The 23,013-nt window shown below is 46.4% G+C and overlaps 1 protein-coding gene across 1 annotated transcript in view; it reads right to left on the bottom strand.

Annotated features, from left to right (window-relative positions):
- RIMKLA (ribosomal modification protein rimK like family member A) overlaps window positions 1-8,518 on the bottom strand; it is a 94,670-nt gene extending 86,152 nt beyond the window's left edge. The window contains exon 1 of the mRNA XM_068242747.1: window positions 7,697-8,518. Coding sequence (XP_068098848.1) covers window positions 7,697-7,859 — 163 coding nt within the window. The 5' untranslated portion in view covers window positions 7,860-8,518. The remainder of the gene's footprint in view (window positions 1-7,696) is intronic.
- Between the last annotated feature and the right edge of the window lie 14,495 nt (window positions 8,519-23,013).

The raw sequence follows: 23,013 nt of genomic DNA, 5'->3' as shown, positions 1-23,013 counted from the left end.
TGGAAATATAAGAGAAGCACATTGGTTCTCACTAGAGTAATTGATGGACCTCATAAATTATGGGAGTAACTGTAAAGTGGAGGTCTATAGTAAGTCACGCCATGTTCAGTAATGATATAATGCCCTAATGCTTGTACCGGCTCTTGGAGTATCACCTGTGCCCAGGAGAAAATGTGCCATTTACCAGTATATGTGTGGGAATTTGTGTGGGAATTATGGGCATGGGAAACTGAAGCAGAAGTGGAGCAGCTGCCACGATTAGCTGAGCTCTGCACGGAAGATAGTACCATTGATGCATAGACAACCAGAATAGATGCTGTGGTGAAGTTTATTTACAGTGAAGATAAACAGGACATCCAATCCAAGAAGGTGTAAATACAGTTTAATGCACGCTTCTTGAACAGTAAAGTGATTGCAGACTAGACATCCAGTAACAGGATTTGAAACACAGGATTCCGGATTGCATAAGTCATACAACAGGATTTGCAAGACTCGCAAAATGCACATACCAGGTTATGCAGGATTACAAGCAAGACAAGGCTAGGCTAGGCAGGACACAGGATTGGTAATACTTGCAACTGAGATGCAGTTCCAGGCAAGAAAGGACAAACAGGATTCAGAATACATACACCAAGATGCATGCAACTAGAGATGGCCCGAACAGCTCACCAGCGGGCAGTATTCTGCGAACATTGGCCTGTTCGATGCACGATCTGAACACAAATTTTTTTGAAATAAAATGTGCATTTTTCCCATAGACTTTAATGGCAGGCGAACAGACGCCGACTTTAACGGTTAATAGCAAAGCCCCCTTATATGTTAGAAACACCAAATTTTCAGGGTATGTGGATAGGGACAGTGGGTACAAGAGGAAAAAAATTCAAAAACTCCTTATAGTTTTTGAGAAAATGGATTTTAAAGTTTCAATAGGAAGAAAGTATATTGGTAGGTGAACAGAGGCGCCAGAAGGATAAAAGTACATAAAATTTTTAAAAAATTGCTGGGAGGAAGTGGTGGACTCGCCTCCGTTAAAGCAGACACCAAGGACTGTAAATGTATAGATATACACATTTATTGAAAATACCCCAAAGATGCAACGCGTTTCGCGGGCACAGCCCACTTCTTCAGGCAATAAGCAGGGGATAAACAACTGTAAACAAAAGACAGAGGCATAGCTATAAATGTTGCCATAAAAAGATACAAATGGATTATTATTTAGTGTAATAAGAATAGTATTTCAAACATAGTGTTTAGTGATATGTTATAGTAGGGGGGTGATTGCAAGGAATGGGTCAGTGTAAACTACATAATGTGTATAGGGGAATGGACTAGATAACAGTGGTAAAAGGTAGTTAGTAAATCAGATTAAGTTGGTATCAAATTGACCGCTTTAGGTATATTTCTACTGAAATATACCTAAAGCGGTCAATTTGATACCAACTTAATCTGATTTACTAACTACCTTTTACCACTGTTATCTAGTCCATTCCCCTATACACATTATGTAGTTTACACTGACCCATTCCTTGCAATCACCCCCCTACTATAACATATCACTAAACACTATGTTTGAAATACTATTCTTATTACACTAAATAATAATCCATTTGTATCTTTTTATGGCAACATTTATAGCTATGCCTCTGTCTTTTGTTTACAGTTGTTTATCCCCTGCTTATTGCCTGAAGAAGTGGGCTGTGCCCGCGAAACGCGTTGCATCTTTGGGGTATTTTCAATAAATGTGTATATCTATACATTTACAGTCCTTGGTGTCTGCTTTAACGGAGGCGAGTCCACCACTTCCTCCCAGCAATTTTTTAAAAATTTTATGTACTTTTATCCTTCTGGCGCCTCTGTTCACCTACCAATATATTTGAGTCCACCCCAGGTGGAGGGGTGATCTACCCCCTTTCTTCCTATCTACAGAGAGCGACTTCTTAATCCTGAGTGAGGACAGGTCTAATCTCCTCACCTGCCTAATGAGTGGTTACCTAGGTGGTAACCCGTGTTTGTGAGTATTACCATCTCACTGTTTCATTTATCCAATCAATTTTGACATACTACACCATATTGGGCTCTCGATTTCTCTTCAACTTTAATAGGAAGAAAGTATACATCTAAATGCAGTAAATGACAGATAATGTAGCAAACCTAACGATAGTGTAAATTTACATATACGAAAAGAAAGAGCAATGAATTTCATGACGGAGACTTCCAGGGGGTCCATACGCTGGAAACCCCTTTAGAACCGCAATGCTTTGGCCAGGGATCACTATACAGCCGCAATATGGCTGTATAAATATCCCTGGCAACTTTTCCTATTTATGACTTGGGGTCCCCCCTCCCGAGCCTCTTTAACCCCTGGTCCCCCTTGAAGGTTGGGATAACCAGAATGTAGAGCCCTGGCCGAGTGGGGCTTCGCACCCGACATATACCAGCCCGCCTAGTCCATGGCATGGGGGGGGGGGGCTCCGGGGGGAGGGAGGGGCGGCCAAGCCTCCCCCGAGCCCTTGTCCAATCCATGGACAAGGGGCTCTTCCCCACCCCCGGTGCCCCAGGAGGAGGTTCATGGAGGCATCTGGGAGTCCTCTTTAAGAAGGGGACCCTCAGATGCCTGCCCCCCTCCCAGTAGAAATGAGTATAGGTGTACAAAGTAGCCCTTACTCATTTCCACAAAGGGTTAATTGAAATAAAAACACAACGAAAAAAGTCCTTTATAAATCTTAATTAACCAGAAATACTTACCTGTACCTTTAAAAAAAAGTTCCCACGCCAATATCCTCGGAAAGGTCACACACCAATATCTTCTCATTTCTCCGGGGAGGGGGGCAGGCATCTGGGGCTCCCAGATGCCACCATGACAAGGAGTCGTCACCCCCACCTCCTCCTAGGGTGGGGAAGAGCCCCTTGTTCATAGATTGGACAAGGGCTCGAGGGAGGGGAGGGGCAGGCTTGGCCGCCCCATCCCCCCAGAGCCCCCCATACCATGGACCATGTGGGCTGGTATAGCTGGTATAGCCACTCGGCCAGGGCTCCGCATTCTGGCTATCCTAGCCTGCATGGGGGGGGTTAAAGGGGGGGACCCCACATCATTCAGGAGGGGGGGCCCCACGTCATTTTTTTTTTTATTTCCCACATTCTGAACATAAAAAAGTGTAAAAAAAAGTATGAAAAATTGCCAGGGATCTTTATACAGCCATATTGCGGCTGTATAGCAATCCCTGGCCAAAGTGTTGCGGCTCCGGTGGGGTTTCCAGGGGGTCCATACGCACTGCGGGTGGGGGCTTTGCTATTAACCGTTAAAGTCAGCGGCCGTTAGCCTGCCATTAACCACTTGACGCCCACAGCCCTAACCCCCCTACTAAAGACCATGCGTTTTTATGCAGTGCTGGGCTGTGAGCTGCTGCTCGTTGTTTTTTTTCTTTAGCCTCTAGTCTCTCTCTCTCCCCTTTCTTCCCTCCTCCCCTCCGGCGTACCAAATTGGAACAGGACGGCGATCCGTCCTGTTCCGCCTCTCATAGGCATCAGCCTATGAGAGGACGGCGCTCCTCTGCCAATCAGAGGCCGGGGATCGCCGATCTCGTACAGCGCTGCGGCCCCCGGCACCGCTGTACGCTTGTAAACAAAGGGGATTTCTTTCCCCTTACGTTTACAAGCAGCCTGATAGCCGCGATCGGCGGCTAGCAGGCTATTCACGGTGAAGTGGCAAGGAACGATCGCGCATGCGCGCGGCCGTTCCCTGGGAAACTGCAGCCCCAGGACTTGACGCCAATTGGCATTAGGCGGTCCAGGGGCTGCCGCCGCGGTCACTCCCGTTGGTGTGAGGCGGTCTTTAAGTAGTTAAAGTCTATGCAGCCTGTTGCGAATAGATGGTTCGCAATTTTTTTTAGGAAATTCGCTATGCTCGCTACATCTCTACATGCAACCAGGCTTGAAAAAGACAACATAGGATCTAGGATCAGAGTACTGAGCTGTCAGGAAATCAAGGCAGGACTGCCAATGCAAAAGCAGGTGGTTGCTGGGAAATCCAATCTCTAAATGCTCCTTCAATGAAGCAATACCTTCCAGGTGATCAAGAGGGTTGACACCTCATCCCTTTAAATACAGACACATCTAAGTTATACAGGTTCTGGGGCTACTCATACATAATCAGTGCCTAACTGCATCTAACTAGCCACAAGGCATGTATAATTCATATGTATTTAAAGGGATAAGGTGGCAACCCTGGTGATCTCGCACTCACATGCACACACACAGCAATAGAGTAGGTGGCCATTAACAGTACAATTGTTTCACCAAATACGATCTTTTGATGTGGTTTTAATGATCGAATTGCATAGAAAATTCAACTTTTATAAAGGCAATCGATAAGGAACGATTCTCTGGTTTCTTTCACAGTTGTCCTTGTGTAACTGCCTCAGGAAATATTATAAAAATAAGCAAAAACATTTGTCTGACATTGTCTTGCACCAATGTTTCAAACTGTAAGCATCCAAACTCAGCTTTCTGTTTTCACAGAGTACAGTATAACCAACTAATAACACAGCCGTACCCAAAATATTCCTGTGCCAAATCGGTATGCATCGGCATTACACAGCATTTATTATTTAGTATTTATATAGTGCCGTCATCTTACACAGCGCTGTACAGAGAATATAGTCTTGTCACTAACTGTCCCTCAGAGGAGCTCACAATCTAATTCCTACCATAGTCGTATGTCTATGTATGTATCGTGTAGTGTATTTACTGTAGTCTAGGGCCAATTTAGGGGGAAACCAATTAACTTATCTATATGTTTTTAGGGTGTGGGAGGAAACCGGAGTGCCCAGAGGAAACCCATGCAGACACGGGGAGAACATACAAACTCCTTGCAGATGGTGCCCTGGCTGGGATTCGATCCGGGGACCCAGCGTTGCACGGCGAGAGCGCTAACCACTACGCCACTGTGCTACCTATATTTGTTAGCTAGTTTGTTGCTGGATAGTGTACTGGTCAAGGGCTCTGCCTTTCACATGGGAGACCAGGGTTCGAATCCTGGCTAGGTCAAGTACCTATTCAGTAAGGCGTTCAAGGCAAGACTCCCTAACACTGCAGGATGGCCTCTTGAGCGCGTCCCAGTGGCTGCAGTTCTTGAGCGCTTTGAGTCCGACAGGAGAAAATCGCTATTCAAATGTTCGGATTATTTTTATTATTATTCGTTTGCCAATCAGTTTTTTCAGTACAGACTTCCGGAATTCTTGGATACAGTGATTTCAGCACTGAACTTCTTAAATAGGCATCTTTTTTTATTACTTTGGAGCTGGGGAAGTTAGGTGTTTAGTGCTGAAGGGAGGAGATATTGGGAATAAAGGGGGGGCCAGTTTATTTTATTGTTTTATTTTTTTTTTAGATGGAGGTTGTCGCGGAGGTGCAGTTTGATAGAGAGGGAGGAGTGCTAGTGCATAGAAGAGGAACATTTTCTTTTTTTTTTTTTTTTATGTCCGAGGTGATGTATTTAGAGGCTATAGATGGGGGGGGGGGGTACTGTATTTTATGGAGACAGGAGTTTTGTTGAGGAGCGAGCAAGCGCACGGCCACGCAGCCGCAGTCGTGTCAGGAGAATAATTGGACTGGGACCGGCAGCGGGGAACGGAGGATCGTAGGAGGGCGGCGTGGGGCATGACAGCTGCAGGGGGAGGGGGGGGCAATAGAAGCCCCAGGTAAGTGTCAGTTTTTGTTTTTTTAATGCTCCACAGAACCCCTTTAAGTGACCATTTGTTTAATGATTTTATACAGTTTTGCAACAATTAATTAAAGTCAAATATCACTTATACCCTAAAAACAGTTGTCACATGATCTGTATTAAAGTGAACCTGAACTGAGTAAAATTATTTTAAATAAACACATGATGTACCTGTAAATGAATATTACATACTTACCTCACTGATCCCTTTCAGTTCTGACAAGATTTTGTAAGAACTGAAATATATCAGTTGCTGTCTGTCAGTTATATATCAGTTGCTGCACGGTAATGTCCATGTCTCCCTATGGTTCAATCGGGCGACATTACAGCTTAACAGCGTGCTGACCCAGAAGCTGTAGTGGGGTAGTGGCCATTTTCAAAATGGAGGACGGGAGAATTCCATTCAATACAGTGGACAAACAGGGAGCAGGAGAGGGGACCGAGATTGATGAGTAGACTATACGGGAGGTAAGTATGATGTGTATGTGTTTATTATGACTTTTAGTTTTCACTTCAGGTTTGTTTTAAGCTTTGTAACAGCAGTCTAAACTGCTTCCAGGGGAGTGTCCTCATAATACCAGTGCAAAGCGAGACCACAGGAAGCAGCCCTTCTTCTCTGCCAGCTCTCCATTGACATCTGCTGTGTGCCATGAAAATTCCTCCCCAGCTGCATGTGGGCAATCCTGTACAGGCTAGGGAATGTGCAGCAAATTCAGCCTTCTTAAAAAGAAGAGTATGGAAGCACAATTAACGCTAGAGAGTTGTTCTTTTGCCCTACTTAGACAATTGCTATAGAAATTGTGAGGGTCAGAAACCATAGCACAGAACTTATGTACAGCCATTTTTGGACAACAGTTGCAAGATATAATTAAAACAATTACATGCAATAAAAGAATGATAGATTTCAGCCTGTGTACTGTACACCTCTGTAAGTAGAGTTTAACTTTACAGTTACCGCAGGATAAGACACTAAACATGCAGATGTATAATTAGAATTCAACTCTGCAGAGAACGTATTTGTCTTCGTAATGTGGTCAGCTTCAATGAAAACCTCACTGCAGTACATCCAGTAACAGTGGCAGACACTTATCCATAAAGCCAGTAGCAGACACCTTTTCCTGCCATAGTCTGCAATTACTAACCATTAAAGGTTATAATTACACACGATACTCATAACTCACACAACTCTCGTGTTAGTTGATGCTAAGTTGTTCTATAACAGCCAAGAGTAAACAGCTCAGAGTGAAAAATAATAATAATAATCAAGATCAAACATTACATCTAACCTGCCTGTATGACATCTTTATTGAAACTTTGTCCAAGAACAGATTTTTGTTTTCCAATGCATGTATACATTTTGCTGGGAGTCAATTTCATACTCCAGTTTCGTACTGCATCAGTACAAATCTGTATCAAAGCATGACCCTTTTGGTAAAGTGGCTTTAGAAATCTACACAGTTTCAGACCGCTGAGATGACTTACTAAACAAGGATGAAATTATGTTGTGTTCATTCTGGAACATCCAATCATCTGCTGTGCATTGGAAATGTCCTCTATACATGATTGGATGTTTCAAGTGAACTCAGATCCACTTCTCTTTGATCCCCCATCTGAACTCCACAGACAATTTTGGAAACCTGCCCATTCTTTCTCTGACTGTACAATTTTAATTTTAAGTTTAAAATTAAAATGAATGCTCCCATTTTAATTATTCAAATTATTTTTTAAATGTGCATTTAAAGTGTAAAAATAAAAACAGCATGCATAAAAAATCAGTTTAGTGTGCATGAAGTTAGTACACATTTCATCTATTCCCAAGTCACAAGTTTCAGTAGCAAGGAGTCTCTGGAAATGACTTTAAAGTGTTGTTGTGAACTTGTATGTGAGCATCATGAGAGCTAAAGATGTTCTGATACAGGCAATGAAAGGATGCTAACCAGGGGTAAAACAATAAAAGCAAAACTCATATCTTACCCAGCTTGCCATCAATGACAGTAAGGGCAATCTGATCCATTAGCACCAGGGTGAAGTCCACCTTTTGGTCCCTGCATCGCTGCCTCAGCGCCTCTAAGATGCGCATCTGTGGATAATCCTCCAGGATATTCTTGTCTGTCAGTAGCCACAAATGGGAGCACATGGTGAAAACAGTCCTCTTACTGAGCGAAGTGAAGGGGGAAAAAAAAGGAAAAACAAGACTGCACCAAAATAAAAGCAAGGTCAGTGGAGCTTTCCACCCCTCAGGCCTGGGTGCAGCAGGCAGCTAACTACTTGCACTATTATAACAATCAGCTGCATTAAACCAGTATCCAGTAGCCATGCGCCATCAATAGGGGACTGTGATCATCTACTCCCCTCGCACTCTGCAGCATGCAGTGGGCAAACCCCTTGATGCAATCAATATGGGCGGACCCTGCAAAATCCATGTCAAATTTCATTTATTTTACGATTCTTTAGGTTCCCCGCAGCGACGGGGTTACAATGACCCCTGCAGCACATTGATCTAGGTGTTTATTTGCTTTTTTCTAGAGCTTTGTCAGTTTAGTTATTTGCACTTCACGGATCATCGTCCTTCTAACAAGAGTTGAATCATGAGGCTCCGGATCCAGTTACCTGCAGCCTTTCCGAGGAAGCCCAGCGCTGCGTACAAGGGAAAAGGTTATCCCTAATGATGAGCCAAGCAGCGCCGGCCAATCAGCAGCCACAGACTGCGACGACCTATTGGGCGACGGGGTGTCAGCATTGAGACTGATTGTGCGGCCAATCAGAAGACTCGGATGCGAGTGAGCTGGAGATGGGTATGCTCGCTGGGTACCGTTGCTGCCTGACAGAGCGTGGAGCACGCTGCCGATGATGATGCGCTTTTCTGGGAAGCCTTCTGTAGGGAAATCAGTTCAGTGCTACTGAGCTAAATGCTTGCAGATGTGGATTACATAAATCTCAATCTTATTTAAAGAGATTTTGCAATGAAACTAGCAATCAGAGGAAATACACCAGAAACCAGACTCCATCAGTTTCGATGAAGCAAAATGTGGATTCCTATATACAATAACAATACAATACAATAATATTTGTAAAGCGCTTTTCTCCCATAGGACTCAAATATATATGTGTCTTTAAAGCATATTAAAACTGCAGATCAAATGTGCCTTTTCTGATAGCGTAGTCATTAGAGTGCACGTGTATTAGATTTTTTAGGGGGTGAATTTAGTAACTCTGCAGATGAAAACCCGTGTTAAAGGACAACTGAAGTGAGGAATATGGATGTTGACATTTATTTTCTTGTAAACAATACAAGTTGCCTGGCAGTACTGCTAAATAGTATCTGAATCATCACACACCTGAAACAAGCATGCAGCAAATCCAGTCAGACTTCAGTCAGGGACATCTAATCTGCATGTTTGTCTGTCCATGGTTCGAAGTATTAGAGGCAGAGGCTAACCAATGCAGTCAGGCTATTTGCTTTGTTTAAAAGGAAATAAATATGGCAGCCTCCATATTCCTCTCACTTCAGTTGTGAATTTGTTGGCCTGAAGTGAGTGAGTTGAAGGTGATAAGAGCAGGCTTTTCTATCAGTGCTGCTTGGCTTGCTTGATTGTGTGTTCTACCTGTATGGAAGGAGTATTGACACAGACTGAACTCTACTGTATAAAGCTAGGTACACGCACACTGTCACCCACAGGGATTGGGACTCGATCCCTTGGGCGATAGTTTGAGATTGGAGTGCTGTAAGAAGGCATTGCCAGGGCCGGGACAAGGTCTATCACCAACAGAGGCTGAATTGCCCAAGTGCACCCCCCCTCTCCCCTTCATCGGCCACATCTCAGTTATTGTTCCTGTGATGATCGCTGCTGCAGCAGCTGTTGCTGGAAGTAGTAGTGCTGCAGCTCAGGCAGTTCTGATCTATTTCCATGCAAACTGCATAGCTTTGTCTGTCTTTCCCTGCTGTCAGCTTGTGACTGATTATCATTCGCCTGTGTGGGAATCTGCATGTCTGCTCCCATTGGATGACCTCAGTATAAAGATCTGCTTCCTGCAGGGTTTCCTTGGGTTTTCATAGCTTCAGCTTAAGCCTGTCTTGCTGTCGCTTTAGCCCCCGATCGTGTTTCTTGTTAAAGATACTTTGCTGGTCTTTGCATCATATATTGGTTCATTGCCAATATATATGCATACCAGCACGTTTATTATTTTCCTTGTATTTGTGTTACGTTGATATATCAGTGTTGCTGATATATACGTACACGAACTGTTTATTTCCTGTGTTCAGTTAGTCAGTTTTCCAGCACGTTTTGGTAGTTTGCGCGTACCGTGAACACCCGTGCTGAGCTAGTTATCCTGTTCCTGGTCCTGTTTGTGGATTGCGTTCATCTCTGCGAAGAGATAACGAATCCTTCTGAATCCTGTTCTGTTACTGTTTGTGGATTGCGTTCATCTCTGCGAAGAGATAGCGAATCCTTCTGAGTCCTGTTCCCTGTATTACTCCAGTCCTAGTCAGCGTTCCTGCTTATGTCATATATCGGTTCATTGCCGATATATACATATGTTAGTCAGAAGTTACAAATAGTTTCATTGATAGCTGTAATTGTAATACGCTAGGAAAACATACTTATTGTATATTTATCTGTGTTACGTTCATCTATCTTAATCCTGCTATTTTCTGACTGTCCTGTCCTGTCTTTGTGAGGCACGCCATCGCCGCAGCGCATTGGCTGCCTCATTCCAGTCTGTCTGGTTTTGGACGCTTGCTGTCGCTAAGTAGCCGCTAGCTAGCAAGCGTTCATTCTGTCTACCTGTCCTGATCTCCTCAGTTCTGGTTTATGCGCTCAGCGCTACTTTGCGCTGAGACGTTATAACGAAAGCATTGTTTGTGGCTGTCAGATCTGCACCGGCTCTGTGCGCCACAATCTCCTATTGGAGTCAGTCCTCCCCTCCACTATACTAGGGATAGCCTGTTTCGTTGTGCTAGTGTGTGTACCTCCTCCACGTCAGCTCATGCGTTGCATGCTGACTGTGGAGAATACACCACCAAGCCTTACATTATGAAAACCCCCTTACCAATCCCCATTGTGGGGGGGATTCCCAGAAAGTATGACACTGTTAATTATGGTTCCTGTTCCTTTAAGAAATTTGAAGAACTTAGCTCTGAAACAGAAAATGAGTTTTTCTCTGAATGTGCCAGGTTCCTGGCCAATCCCGATCTCCAAGCGACTCCTGTTTCAACCTGGGCACTCCAGCTAGTTTATATTTTGTTTAAAGGGCAATTGCTTCAGTGGGCATGTGATGTTCTCAATCATTCCGATTTGAATGAGAGACCACTGGAATTTCTAGCGTTTGTGATCCATAACTGGTTGCGCATAGATCCATTGCCTTTTCCTCTAAATGAACTCCTGGCAGCAGGCCAATCAGCTGCTCCTTCAATTGCTTGCAAGAATGAGCAGCAAGCAGAAAGTGTTACTGATAATTTTCCTGCAGCTTTGAATAAATCATCAATAACCGCAAGGTCAAAGGCAAAACGCAAACGTTCTAAAAAACGTGTCCAATCTGCAGAGTCGTTATCCTTAGCGACTGAGACCTATAATGAGATTCTGCCATTAACAGATAATGAAATGCAATTGTCTTTCAGGGGAGTTAAATGGACTTATGAAACTACTAATGAACTTTCATCACTGGCTAGGGAAAATAAAGATTTTTGTTTAAAAGAATTATCTGAGTATGATTATGAGGAGATATTACAGAGTATTGAACAAATCAACTTATTTGTGAAGCAAGGAAAGTTTGCATACACTACAGTTAAACACTTGCTACAGGTATTAGAGATTCTTAAGAATAAGGAATCTGCCAATCACCTGCTAATTAACCCAATATATGTCCCTGCCACAATCATATCTGCAAACTGTGATCTGCCTGTTAAGTATGCTTGGAATCCTCCATTTGAGAAAGGAGAGATGGAAGCTCTGGTCAATGAATGGAAGAATGATTCAAGTTCATTTTGTCAATTTTACAGTGCAAAAGGTGAATTAGTATTGAATGCATGCATTAAGTCTGCCTATAACCTAATAAAAACTGGTGTGTGTGGGTATGACTTTGTGGCTCCATTGATCGATGTGTGGAAAATGATTTTGGATGATTTTTATGCGATTCAATCAGTTGATACCAGGGAAGACACACTGTCAATTGGAGACTGTCCCACTTCTCCAGTTACTGAGTCCCTGCCATGTCTTGTGAATGTTCCTGTAACTCCACCCTGTACCATGGATAACTCAGTGTTACTTCCCAGTAAAACAGAAGCCACTGATACTTTCTTAACTTTGCCCTGCACAAATTTCTCAGCAGAGAATCCAGAGGTCCTGCTGACTTCTGAGTCCAGCCTAGCCAGTACTCATGAGTCTTTGTTCAGTGAAACAGACACCAGAAAAATCTTGCCTGTCTCTGCAAACACTTCTGCAGAAATTACCCGTGTTAATAAAGTTCAACTCCTGTCTGATCCAGCAGATGCCAATAGATGCACTACATCAGTTTCCGAGTTCCAGCAATCCTGTCCAGAAATCTCAGAACCCCAGCATCTGAATTTTCCAATTTTACAATTGAATGGTGATTCAGATGCGCAAACATTGTGTCTTGATCTTCCTGTTTCTACACCTCGCTCTAGTTTCGTGAATAGCTCAGAGCATCTGCTCTGTGAACCTGAAATCGCAGAACTATTACCTTGTTCAGAAAATGTTCCAATAAATTTGCCCTGTACCATGAATTGTGCTGTAGATCTCTCCAATGAAACTCAGGTCACAGAATCATTATGCTGTCCAGCAGGTGCTTCCATGGTTTTGCCCTGCAATATGGACTGTTCAGTGATCCTGTCCAGTGAAGCTGTGGTCGCAGAGTCTTATGCTTCACCCAGTACTTTGGATATTTCAAACCCTCTAGCAGAAGGGTCTGAGGCACTGCTTACCTCAGTTGGTGTTGCAGTAATATTCACTTGTCTAGCAGCTGTTTTGGAATTACAGTCTGCTCTGATAAAACTTGATGAATTTCTGCCCAGCAAAGCAGAAGCCATTGAAATATTGTCCTCGTCAGCAAGTGTGTCAGATACCTTGCCCTGTACACAGTCTGATTTAACCAATGTTGTTGAGTCCCTCTCCAGTGTTGTAACAGCCGAGGAACTCCAGCCCTGTCCTCTGCATGTTTCAGAAGTCTTGCCCTGTAACATGGATAATTCTGATTCTCTGGTCAAAATAACAGAAGTCTCAGAATTTCAGTCTGATTTAGTAAGCATTCCTGAAACCCTGCCTTGTATCCTGAAAGATTCTGGTTCTCTGGCCGCTGTGGCAGAGGTTCCAGAGTCCCCTTCCTGTCCAGGGAATTCCTCAGTTTTGCCTAGTCCAGTGGGGGCTGCTGCAATACTGACTTGTTCTGCAGCGCCTCATGAGCTCCAATCCAGTATATTAAATGAGTCTCTGTCCAGTCCAGAGGTAGTTGTGGAGTCCCTATCTGGTTCAGTGCATACATCAGAAGATTTGTCCTGTCTTGTTAGTGCCCCTGAATCTGATTTGTTACTGACTTTGCTGGAATCAGCGACATCTAAGTCTGATCCTGCATTCTCGTGTAAAAATCCAGTAGTTGCGAAGTCTAGTCATGATGATTTTTTTTTGGCCGGTCCTGGTTTTGGTCCCGTCTTGGCTGTCCCTGAGGCTCACAGTTCCTTGACGTGCCCAGAGGTTTCTCTTGTGCCAGTGTGCCCAGATGTTCTTGGTGTGCCAGAATGCCCAAGTGTGTCTAAGGTGTTAGCGTGCTCTGATGCTTCCTTAGTGGGAACATGTTCTGATGTTGCCAGTCTGCCTGCATGCCCAGAGATGGTTCTGTTCCCTGAAAGCCCTGATATTGATGTTTGTCCTTGTGGCCCTGACTCGGGAATTGCCCTAGGTTCCATAGGGGTTCTTGATAGTTCTCCATGTGAGCCTAAGGGGCGTTCTGACCTATGGGGATCTCTTTGGAGCTTCAAGGTGTTCTGGGAAGTCTCTGAGAAAACTTGTCCTGGTGCCTTGGACTGGTTCAACAGTGGGTTTTGTGTTGGTAAAGACAGTACCGGTGGGCATTGCAAAGGCTTTGGCGTTTCTGAACGGTTCCTGGAAGGCATTGGGTATCGCTCAGGGAATTTCGGAGGGCTTTCTTCTGGAAGTCATGGTTCTGATGGGTGTCACATTGGGGCTTGTAGTACTGATGGGCATGGTTCTGTAGGTTCTGGTTCTGATGGGTCCAGTCTTGTGGGGACTGATTCTGGAATTCGTTCTTGCCGGGCTGTCCCGGTCATCATGAATTATCAGTCGGACTGTTTTGTTGGGAATTTCAGTTTTGAAAAGCGTCTGGAATCCGCTTTTAAGGGCGGGGGTACTGTGATGATCGCTGCTGCAGCAGCTGTTGCTGGAAGTAGTAGTGCTGCAGCTCAGGCAGTTCTGATCTATTTCCATGCAAACTGCATAGCTTTGTCTGTCTTTCCCTGCTGTCAGCTTGTGACTGATTATCATTCGCCTGTGTGGGAATCTGCATGTCTGCTCCCATTGGATGACCTCAGTATAAAGATCTGCTTCCTGCAGGGTTTCCTTGGGTTTTCATAGCTTCAGCTTAAGCCTGTCTTGCTGTCGCTTTAGCCCCCGATCGTGTTTCTTGTTAAAGATACTTTGCTGGTCTTTGCATCATATATTGGTTCATTGCCAATATATATGCATACCAGCACGTTTATTATTTTCCTTGTATTTGTGTTACGTTGATATATCAGTGTTGCTGATATATACGTACACGAACTGTTTATTTCCCGTGTTCAGTTAGTCAGTTTTCCAGCACGTTTTGGTAGTTTGCGCGTACCGTGAACACCCGTGCTGAGCTAGTTATCCTGTTCCTGGTCCTGTTTGTGGATTGCGTTCATCTCTGCGAAGAGATAACGAATCCTTCTGAATCCTGTTCTGTTACTGTTTGTGGATTGCGTTCATCTCTGCGAAGAGATAGCGAATCCTTCTGAGTCCTGTTCCCTGTATTACTCCAGTCCTAGTCAGCGTTCCTGCTTATGTCATATATCGGTTCATTGCCGATATATACATATGTTAGTCAGAAGTTACAAATAGTTTCATTGATAGCTGTAATTGTAATACGCTAGGAAAACATACTTATTGTATATTTATCTGTGTTACGTTCATCTATCTTAATCCTGCTATTTTCTGACTGTCCTGTCTTTGTGAGGCACGCCATCGCCGCAGCGCATTGGCTGCCTCATTCCAGTCTGTCTGGTTTTGGACGCTTGCTGTCGCTAAGTAGCCGCTAGCTAGCAAGCGTTCATTCTGTCTACCTGTCCTGATCTCCTCAGTTCTGGTTTATGCGCTCAGCGCTACTTTGCGCTGAGACGTTATAACGAAAGCATTGTTTGTGGCTGTCAGATCTGCACCGGCTCTGTGCCCCACAATCTCCTATTGGAGTCAGTCCTCCCCTCCACTATACTAGGGATAGCCTGTTTCGTTGTGCTAGTGTGTGTACCTCCTCCACGTCAGCTCATGCGTTGCATGCTGACTGTGGAGAATACACCACCAAGCCTTACAGTTCCTCTTTACAGGCTGGTGTATATAGTGAGCTGCTCCACAGGACTGCATTTGGCACACATACAGTAATCATCACAGTACTAGAGATCACTTGAAGTCTTTTTTTTGCTATGAGTTTTAGGTAGCCAGGTATAGGTGTCCCTTGGTTAGGTAGCCAGGTACAGGTATAGGGGCCCCCAGTATCACTCCAGGTATAGGTTCCCCCAATATAGGAAGACAGGTATAAGTTGTAATGATCCGCTCAGCTGGCTGCACAGGCAGACAGCTGTTTGACCATTCCTTGCGTCTGTGGGAAGCAGGTCTCTGGATAATAGACCTGTCTTTGCTTTGCAAGCTTCAGACCTGCTCTGCTGCTGAGGAATTTGCATATACTGATTATACAAATTGCCTAGTCGCCTCCCTTGAAGGCTTGCATCATAAATACCATGTGATCCCACAATCCTTTGCTGGTCATTATGGTTTGTTACTGTTGAAACACTCCTGGAGTGTCAGCCTTGCTATTGTTTGCTAAAGATTATCTTAAGCTGGCCATACACTGGCCCGATTTGCCGCCGATTCGACAGCAGATTCGATAACTGGGATCGAATCTGCTGCCAATTGTTCGCGCTAAACGCACCCGCCGATCCGATTTCCTCCCGAAATCGGATCGGTCCGTCGATCGCGCGGTGCGGGTTTCTTCCGTTGATCGCTACGCTAGCGGCGGCCGATCCAATACAGATATACATTACCTGATTCTGGCTCCCGGGCACCTTCTCCGCATCTTCTCCGCGCTGCACCGCTCTTGCTTCCATCCCAGCGTACATTAACTTCCTGTGTCACTCCAGTGACCAGGAAGTTCAAATAGAGGGCGCTCTATTTGAACTTCCTGGTCACGGAGTGACACAGTGTACGCTGGGATGCGGTGCGGGGTGCAGCGCGGAGAAGAGGATCCGGAGCCAGCTTCAGGTAATGTATGCAGGCGGGTGGGGGGGGGGGGGGGGGGGGGGACAGGCGGCAGCAGCGCCTGTCACAGATTGTGATCGGTTCAGGCTGAAATCGATTCACAATCTGTTTGCAGTAAAGGCAGCCATACGTTCCCTCTCTGATCACATTCGATCAGATAGGGTTCTGTCAGCTGGTCGATCTAATGGCAAATCGACCAGTGTATGGCTACCTTAAGAGTATTCCTGGGGACTGCATTAGGCATCCCTCTAGTACAGTCAGGTTGTATTATTTGTATTGCCTGTTCTGTCTTCTGTTTGTCCTTGCGATTGCACTGTCGCCAGCGGTTGGCGATGGTGAATCGTTTGCTCCAGAACCTGGATCACACTTGCTCTGGCGGAAAGAGCAGTGGATCCTGCTAAGCTCTGTTTCTGTGCTTGGATCGCACTTGCTCTGGCGGAAAGAGCAGTGGATCCTACTAAGCTCTGTTTCTGTACTTGGATCACACTTGCTCTGGCGGAAAGAGCAGTGGATCCTGCTAAGCTCTGTTTCTGTGCTTGGATCACACTTGCTCTGGCGGAAAGAGCAGTGGATCCTACTAAGCTCTGTTTCTGTACTTGGATCACACTTGCTCTGGTGGAAAGAGCAGTGGATCCTGTTAAGCTCTGTTTCTGTACTTGGATCACACTTGCTCTGGCGGAAAGAGCAGTGGATCCTGCTAACTCTGTTTCCCTACTTGGTTCACACTCGCTCTGGCGGAAAGAGCAGTGGATCCTTCTTGTCCTGTCCCTGAACCTAGATCGCACTCGCTCTGTCAGAAGAGCGGTGGATCTTATCTGACCTATTCCTGTTTCTGTTCGTTTGTCTGTCTGGATTGCACTCGCTCTAGCGGTAGCAGCGGTGGTTCCTTTTGTAATCTGTCTGGGAGTGTAGGCCAGAGCTGCGGTTGCTGCTGGCTGCTTCTTCTCTCTGTCTTGTCTGATACGAACGCTTGCTGTAGGCTCGGTGGGGTAACCGTTAAGCAAGCGTTCACGTTTTCTGTTTCGTGTTTGTGTGGCGTTGGTTAGTTAGGGTGGCGTGCTTGTCTCTGTTGCGCTTATCGTGCGGAGACCGCGCCGTAAACGTGTTCGCTGTTGCGAATGAGTGCGGTGTTCGCGTTTAGTTAGCGTTTGTTATTTTCCTTATCTTCTCATTGTTGTTTGCTGTGCCTTTGCTACTCTCGTGCTCTGTCTTGCTCAGTCTTGTGTCACTTCTGGCAATCTCCTCTCTCGCGATTGCGTTCCTACTTTGTTTCTGCGGTTGTGTGTTCATCGTCACTGGATGGCGACTAGATTGGTGGACACACATACACCCTGTCGCTGTGCTCTCTCTCTTTAAGAGCTATATTGCCCTGCATTGCTTTCCCTCATACAATTCCTAGCTGGCATCTGTGGCTGTGCAGAGGATCTGTTCCTCTGCACTCCACGGCTCCATCTGCCGGCAGGAATTCCCTTTACAGGTGCATAGCACCTTTTGCTGGGTTCTCTCAGATTATACGCTTGTGGGGGATTTCCGCAGTGTCAGCACGCATCCTGTGCGCTGACCACGGAGAGAATTCCACAACCATTACAGTATGACCAGCCAAACCAAAATTCCCAGTGTAGAGGGAATTTCCGATTTGTACGAATTGGTCGAATATGGGTCCTGTATCTTTAAGAGGTTTAAGATACTGGACTCTGAAACCAGAGATGATTTCATATCAGAATGTTCCAAATTCTTGGCAAACCTGAATATGAGGCCACCAACATTTCCACTTGGAGTGTTCAGATTGCTTTCTGTGCAGCGTCAAAAGTAATATTAATATGTCCAATAAAGTTTCTCCTGTTGTTGTCGCAACTTCTTCTGCAGATGAATCTTTATCTCACCCTGTTCACACCTGTAAAGGCCCGTTGCCTAATGACAGTTGCTCCAGTGTTTCTGTCCTGAACGCCTTGCAGTCTGGCCCACAGATTGTGGAGGTTTGCGCTATGGAAGCGTCAGTTTCACAACCTAAAGCGATCTTGGATTCGCAAATTTTGCGTTCTGACTCCTCGGATTCGATATTGTTAGCCGAATCTAAGAGTGAGACAGCGCTTTGGTTTTGCAAATTTGATACTGGGGAATCTTTGCCTTGTCCAGAGAGGATCTCTGTGAGCCTGCCCTGTACCATGAATAAAGACATGATGTCCATTCACACTGACATTTGTGAGCCCCTTTCTTGCTCAGCAGATAGTACTGACTCTCCACCCTGTACTCTGGATGAGTCAATATTGCCTTGCATAAAATCTCCTGCAGTGAGCCTGGAGGCTCGTCTAGGTATTGCTACCATTCTCACCTGTTTTTCTGCCATTTTGGAATTACAGTCTAGTTTGACTGTTATGCAGAATTCTGTGTGCAGTGAGATTAGAGTTAGGGGGTCAGTGTGTGTTCCAGTAAATATTCCTGTGCATCCTGTTCATGAAGATAAAATTCAGTCTCAGCGGATTGTAGAACCATCCCTGGGACATTTGCTCGGTCCGCAAAAAGTATTTGATGTTGTGCCCTGTAACATGGATAGTTCAGAATCCTTGATTTCTTTGTCAGAAAACTTGGGAAACAACACTCCTGAGTTTTTGTTTGATGTTCTGGAGGTCTCCGAGTTGCTCCCAAAGGGTGCAGAACTTTTAGGAGGTGCCTCCTGTCTCGCAGGGCCATCTGAAGTGTTGCCCACTTCAGTCGGCATCGCTGCTATATTGACTACTTTTGCAGCTCTTGGGAGCTTCAGTCATGATGAGCAGGGTCGGACTGGGACACCAAGGGCCCACCAAGGAAGTTTCAGCCTGGGGCCCGCCCCCCTCTCCTCCACTCCGCCCCCATTTTGGGCTCACATACACATGTACTCTAGAAATTTTGCATGACTTTATGGTAGGGAATAGATTTTGAGCAATTCTGAGGACAGTCTCCAATAGGGATATGTCTAAATGCGGCGCGCGCAGCGAAACTAAATGGGTGTCACCACGCACTGGAACATCGGCGTGGTCATGATGAGTCATGGGCAGACTTAAAGAGAACCCGAGGTGGGAATTACTTTTACTATTGGGGCACAGAGGCTGGTTGTGCGCACTAAGACCAGCCTCTGTTGCCCCATCGTGTGCCTCCATGTCCCCCCTGCTCGCCGCTATACCCCCCGCATTGCTGGCTGTGTCGCCAGCTCAATGTTTACCTTGCGCTGTCAGTCAGCGCCGCTCCCCCGCCTCCTCCGCATCGGCGCCACCCGCCGCGTCACTTCCCTCCTATCAGCGGGAGGGAAGGGACACGGGCGGGTGCGCCGATGCGGAGGAGGCAGGGGAGCAGCGCTGACTGACAGCGCAAGGTAAACATTGAGCTGGCGACACGCTGCGTGTCGCCAGCAATGCGGGGGGTATAGCAGCGAGCAGGGGAGACATGGAGACACACGATGGGGCAACAGAGGCTGGTCTTAGTGCGCACAACCAGCCTCTGTGCCCCAATAGTAAAAGTAATTCCCACCTCGGGTTCTCTTTAAAAAAAAAAATACAAAACACAAAATAAGTAGCGGTGTTATTCACAGAGATTAGGTCTGACCAGATACATTTTAGATAAAATATTCAAGTAGTTACATGCCTCATGATAATTCATAAAGTAGTCAAATGGCAGCAGATACCTCCACAAAATGCAATCAGGTTGCCGACAGATGCCCCCACAAAATGCAATCATGTTGACGGCAGATGCCCCCACAAAATGCAATTAGGTTGGCGGCAGATACCCCCACAAAATGCAATCAGGTTGGCTGCAGATACTCCCACAAAATGCAATCAGGTTGGCTGCAGATACCCCCACAAAATGCAATCAGGTTGGCTGCAGATACCCCCACACAATGCAATCAGGTTGGCTGCAGGTACCCCCACAAAATGCAATCAGGTTGGCTGCAGATACCCCTACACAATGCAATCAGGTTGGCTGCAGATACCCCCACAAAATGCAATCAGGTTGGCTGCAGATACCCCCACACAATGCAATCAGGTTGGCTGCAGATACCCCCACACAATGCAATCAGGTTGGTGGCAGATACCCCCACAAAATGCAATCAGGTTGGCTGCAGATACCCCCACACAATGCAATCAGGTTGGCTGCAGATACCCCCACAAAATGTAATCAGGTTGACGGCAAATACCCCCACAAAATGCAATCAGGTTGGCTGCAGATACCCCCACACAATGCAATCAGGTTGGTGGCAGATACCCCCACAAAATGCAATCAGGTTGGCTGCAGATACCCCCACAAAATGCAAACAGGTTGGCTGCAGATACCACCACAAAATGCAAACAGGTTGGCTGCAGATATCCCCACAAAATGCAATCAGGTTGGCTGCAGATACCCCCACACAATGCAATCAGGTTGGCTGGAAGATACCCCTACAAAATTCAATCAGGTTGGCTGCAGATACTCCCACACAATGCAATCAGGTTGGTGGCAGATACCCCCACAAAATGCAATCAGGTTGGCTGCAGATACCCCCACAAAATGCAAACAGGTTGGCTGCAGATACCCCCACAAAATGCAAACACGTTGGCTGCAGATACCCCCACAAAATGCAATCAGGTTGGCTGCAGATACCCCCACACAATGCAATCAGGTTGGCTGCAGATACCCCCACAAAATGCAATCAGGTTGGCTGCAGATACCCCCACACAATGCAATCAGGTTGGTGGCAGATACCCCCACAAAATTCAAGTCCCCCCCAGCTTGAAAGGGGCGGCAGTGGGCACAGATCAGCGGGGAAGCCTCCCCCCATCCCTCACCTAGGGGCCCCCCCTTCTGCACACCCCCCTCCTCCAGAAGTGCAGCCAGCAGCGAGCGGAGAATAGCTTAACGAGCTTCAGATGATGCTAGTTCCGCTCCGCATGCCGCTGCCCTGCTGGTCTCTGTCTCCTGTAGTGACGCTGTCCAATCACGCTCTCGCAGGAAGTACTGCGAGAGTGTGATTGGACAGCGTCACTGTAGGAGACAGAGACCAGTAGGGCAGCAGCGGCATGCGGAGCGGAGTAGAGCTAGCATCATCTGAAGCTCTGTAGCTATTCTCGCTCGCTGCTGGCTGCACTTCTGGAGGAGGGGGGTGCGCGGAAGGAGAGGGCCCTAGGTGAGGGAGGGGGGGGGGGAGGCTTCCCCCCCTCCCCGCCGCTCTGTGCCCAATTTCCCCCCTTCCAAGCTGTGCACCTCTGCCTCTCAGCTCTGGGGTCCCCAGGAGGCGGGGCAGTCGGAGCCCACCGATGGGACCATCGGTGGTTAGGTGGCTCAGTCCGAGCCTGATCATGAGAGTTGGTTGGATACCAGTACAGTCACGGAAATTTCTAAGTCTGAGTCCAAGACTTCTTTTGTAAGTCCAGTACTTGTGACCACTACTCGTGATGATTCTCTGCCCGGTTTTGGTTTTGATCTTGTCGTGACGGACTCTGAGGTTGGGAGTTCCTCGACGTGTCCTGAGGTTTCTCTTGTGCTAGTGTACCCCGATGTGCTCTGTGACCCAGAAAGCCCAAGTGTGTCTCGGTTGCCAGCATGCTCAGATGCTTCCTCAGTGGAGACATGTTCTGATATTGCCTGCCTGCCTGCTTGCATGCCCAGAAGTGGTCCATGAAAGCCAGTGGCGTAGCTAAGGAGCTGTGGGCCCCGATGCAAGTTTTACAATGGGGCCCCCCCAAGCACTATATACATAACAATTGATACGGAACACCAAAACCTCCCAATGGCAACTACAGTGTCAGAGGTGCAAGAAGGGGATGGGGAGCTGTTTGTTAATGATCCCTACTATTCAAAGTATCTATAGACGTGATTCTTATGAGCACAGGAGGAATAGAGAGCTAATACTGTAATTGAGGGAGGGCCCTTCGGGGCCCCTTTGGCCCAAGGGCCCCGATGCGGTGGCTACCTCTGCACCCCCTATTGCTACGCCCCTGATGAAAGCCCTGATCTTGATACTTGTCCTGGTAATCCTGAATCCGGAATTGTCATTGGTTCCATAGGGGTTCTTGGTAGTTCTCCATGTGAGCCTGGTGATCGTTCTGCCCTCTTGGGATCTCTGCGGAGCTTCAAAGTGTTCTGGGAGATTCTGGGAGAAATATTTACTGGTACCCTGGAATGAGATCAACAGTGGTTTCTATGTGGAAAGGGATAATTCCAATAGGTATTGTGGCAGGTTTGGTATTTTTGGACGGTCCCTGGAAGGTGGCGGGCATGGCTCAGAGGGTGTCGATGGGTGCTTCTCTGGCATTCACAGTTCCGATGGGTGTTACGCTGAGACTTGTAGTACTGATGGGCATGTTTCGATGGCTTCTGCTTCCGATGAGGTAGCTTTCGGCAGGATTGACTCTGGAAGTGGGCCTAGTCGGGCTGTCCCGACCTTCATGAGTCTTCAGTCAGAGTTTTTTGCTAAGGTCAGTTTTGAGAGACGTCTGGGTGCCGTCTCTAGACGGGGGAGGGGGGTGGAACTGTAATGATCCGCTCAGCTGGCTGCACAGGCAGACAGCTGTTTGACCATTCCTTGAGTCTGTGGGATGCAGGTCTCTGGATAATAGACCTGTCTTTGCTTTGCAAGCTTCAGACCTGCTCTGCTGCTGAGGAATTTGCATATACTGATTATGCAAATTGCCTAGTCGACTCCCTTGAAGGCTTGCAGCATAAATACCATGTGATCCCACAATCCTTTGCTTATCATGGTTTGTTACTGTTGAAACACTCCTGGAGTGTCAGCCTTGCTATTGTTTGCTAAAGGTTATCTTA

This window comes from Hyperolius riggenbachi, chromosome 6 (genome assembly GCF_040937935.1).
Source record: "Hyperolius riggenbachi isolate aHypRig1 chromosome 6, aHypRig1.pri, whole genome shotgun sequence".
NCBI classification, from domain to species: Eukaryota; Metazoa; Chordata; class Amphibia; order Anura; family Hyperoliidae; genus Hyperolius; species Hyperolius riggenbachi.
This window is presented reverse-complemented; position numbering and strand designations above follow the sequence as displayed.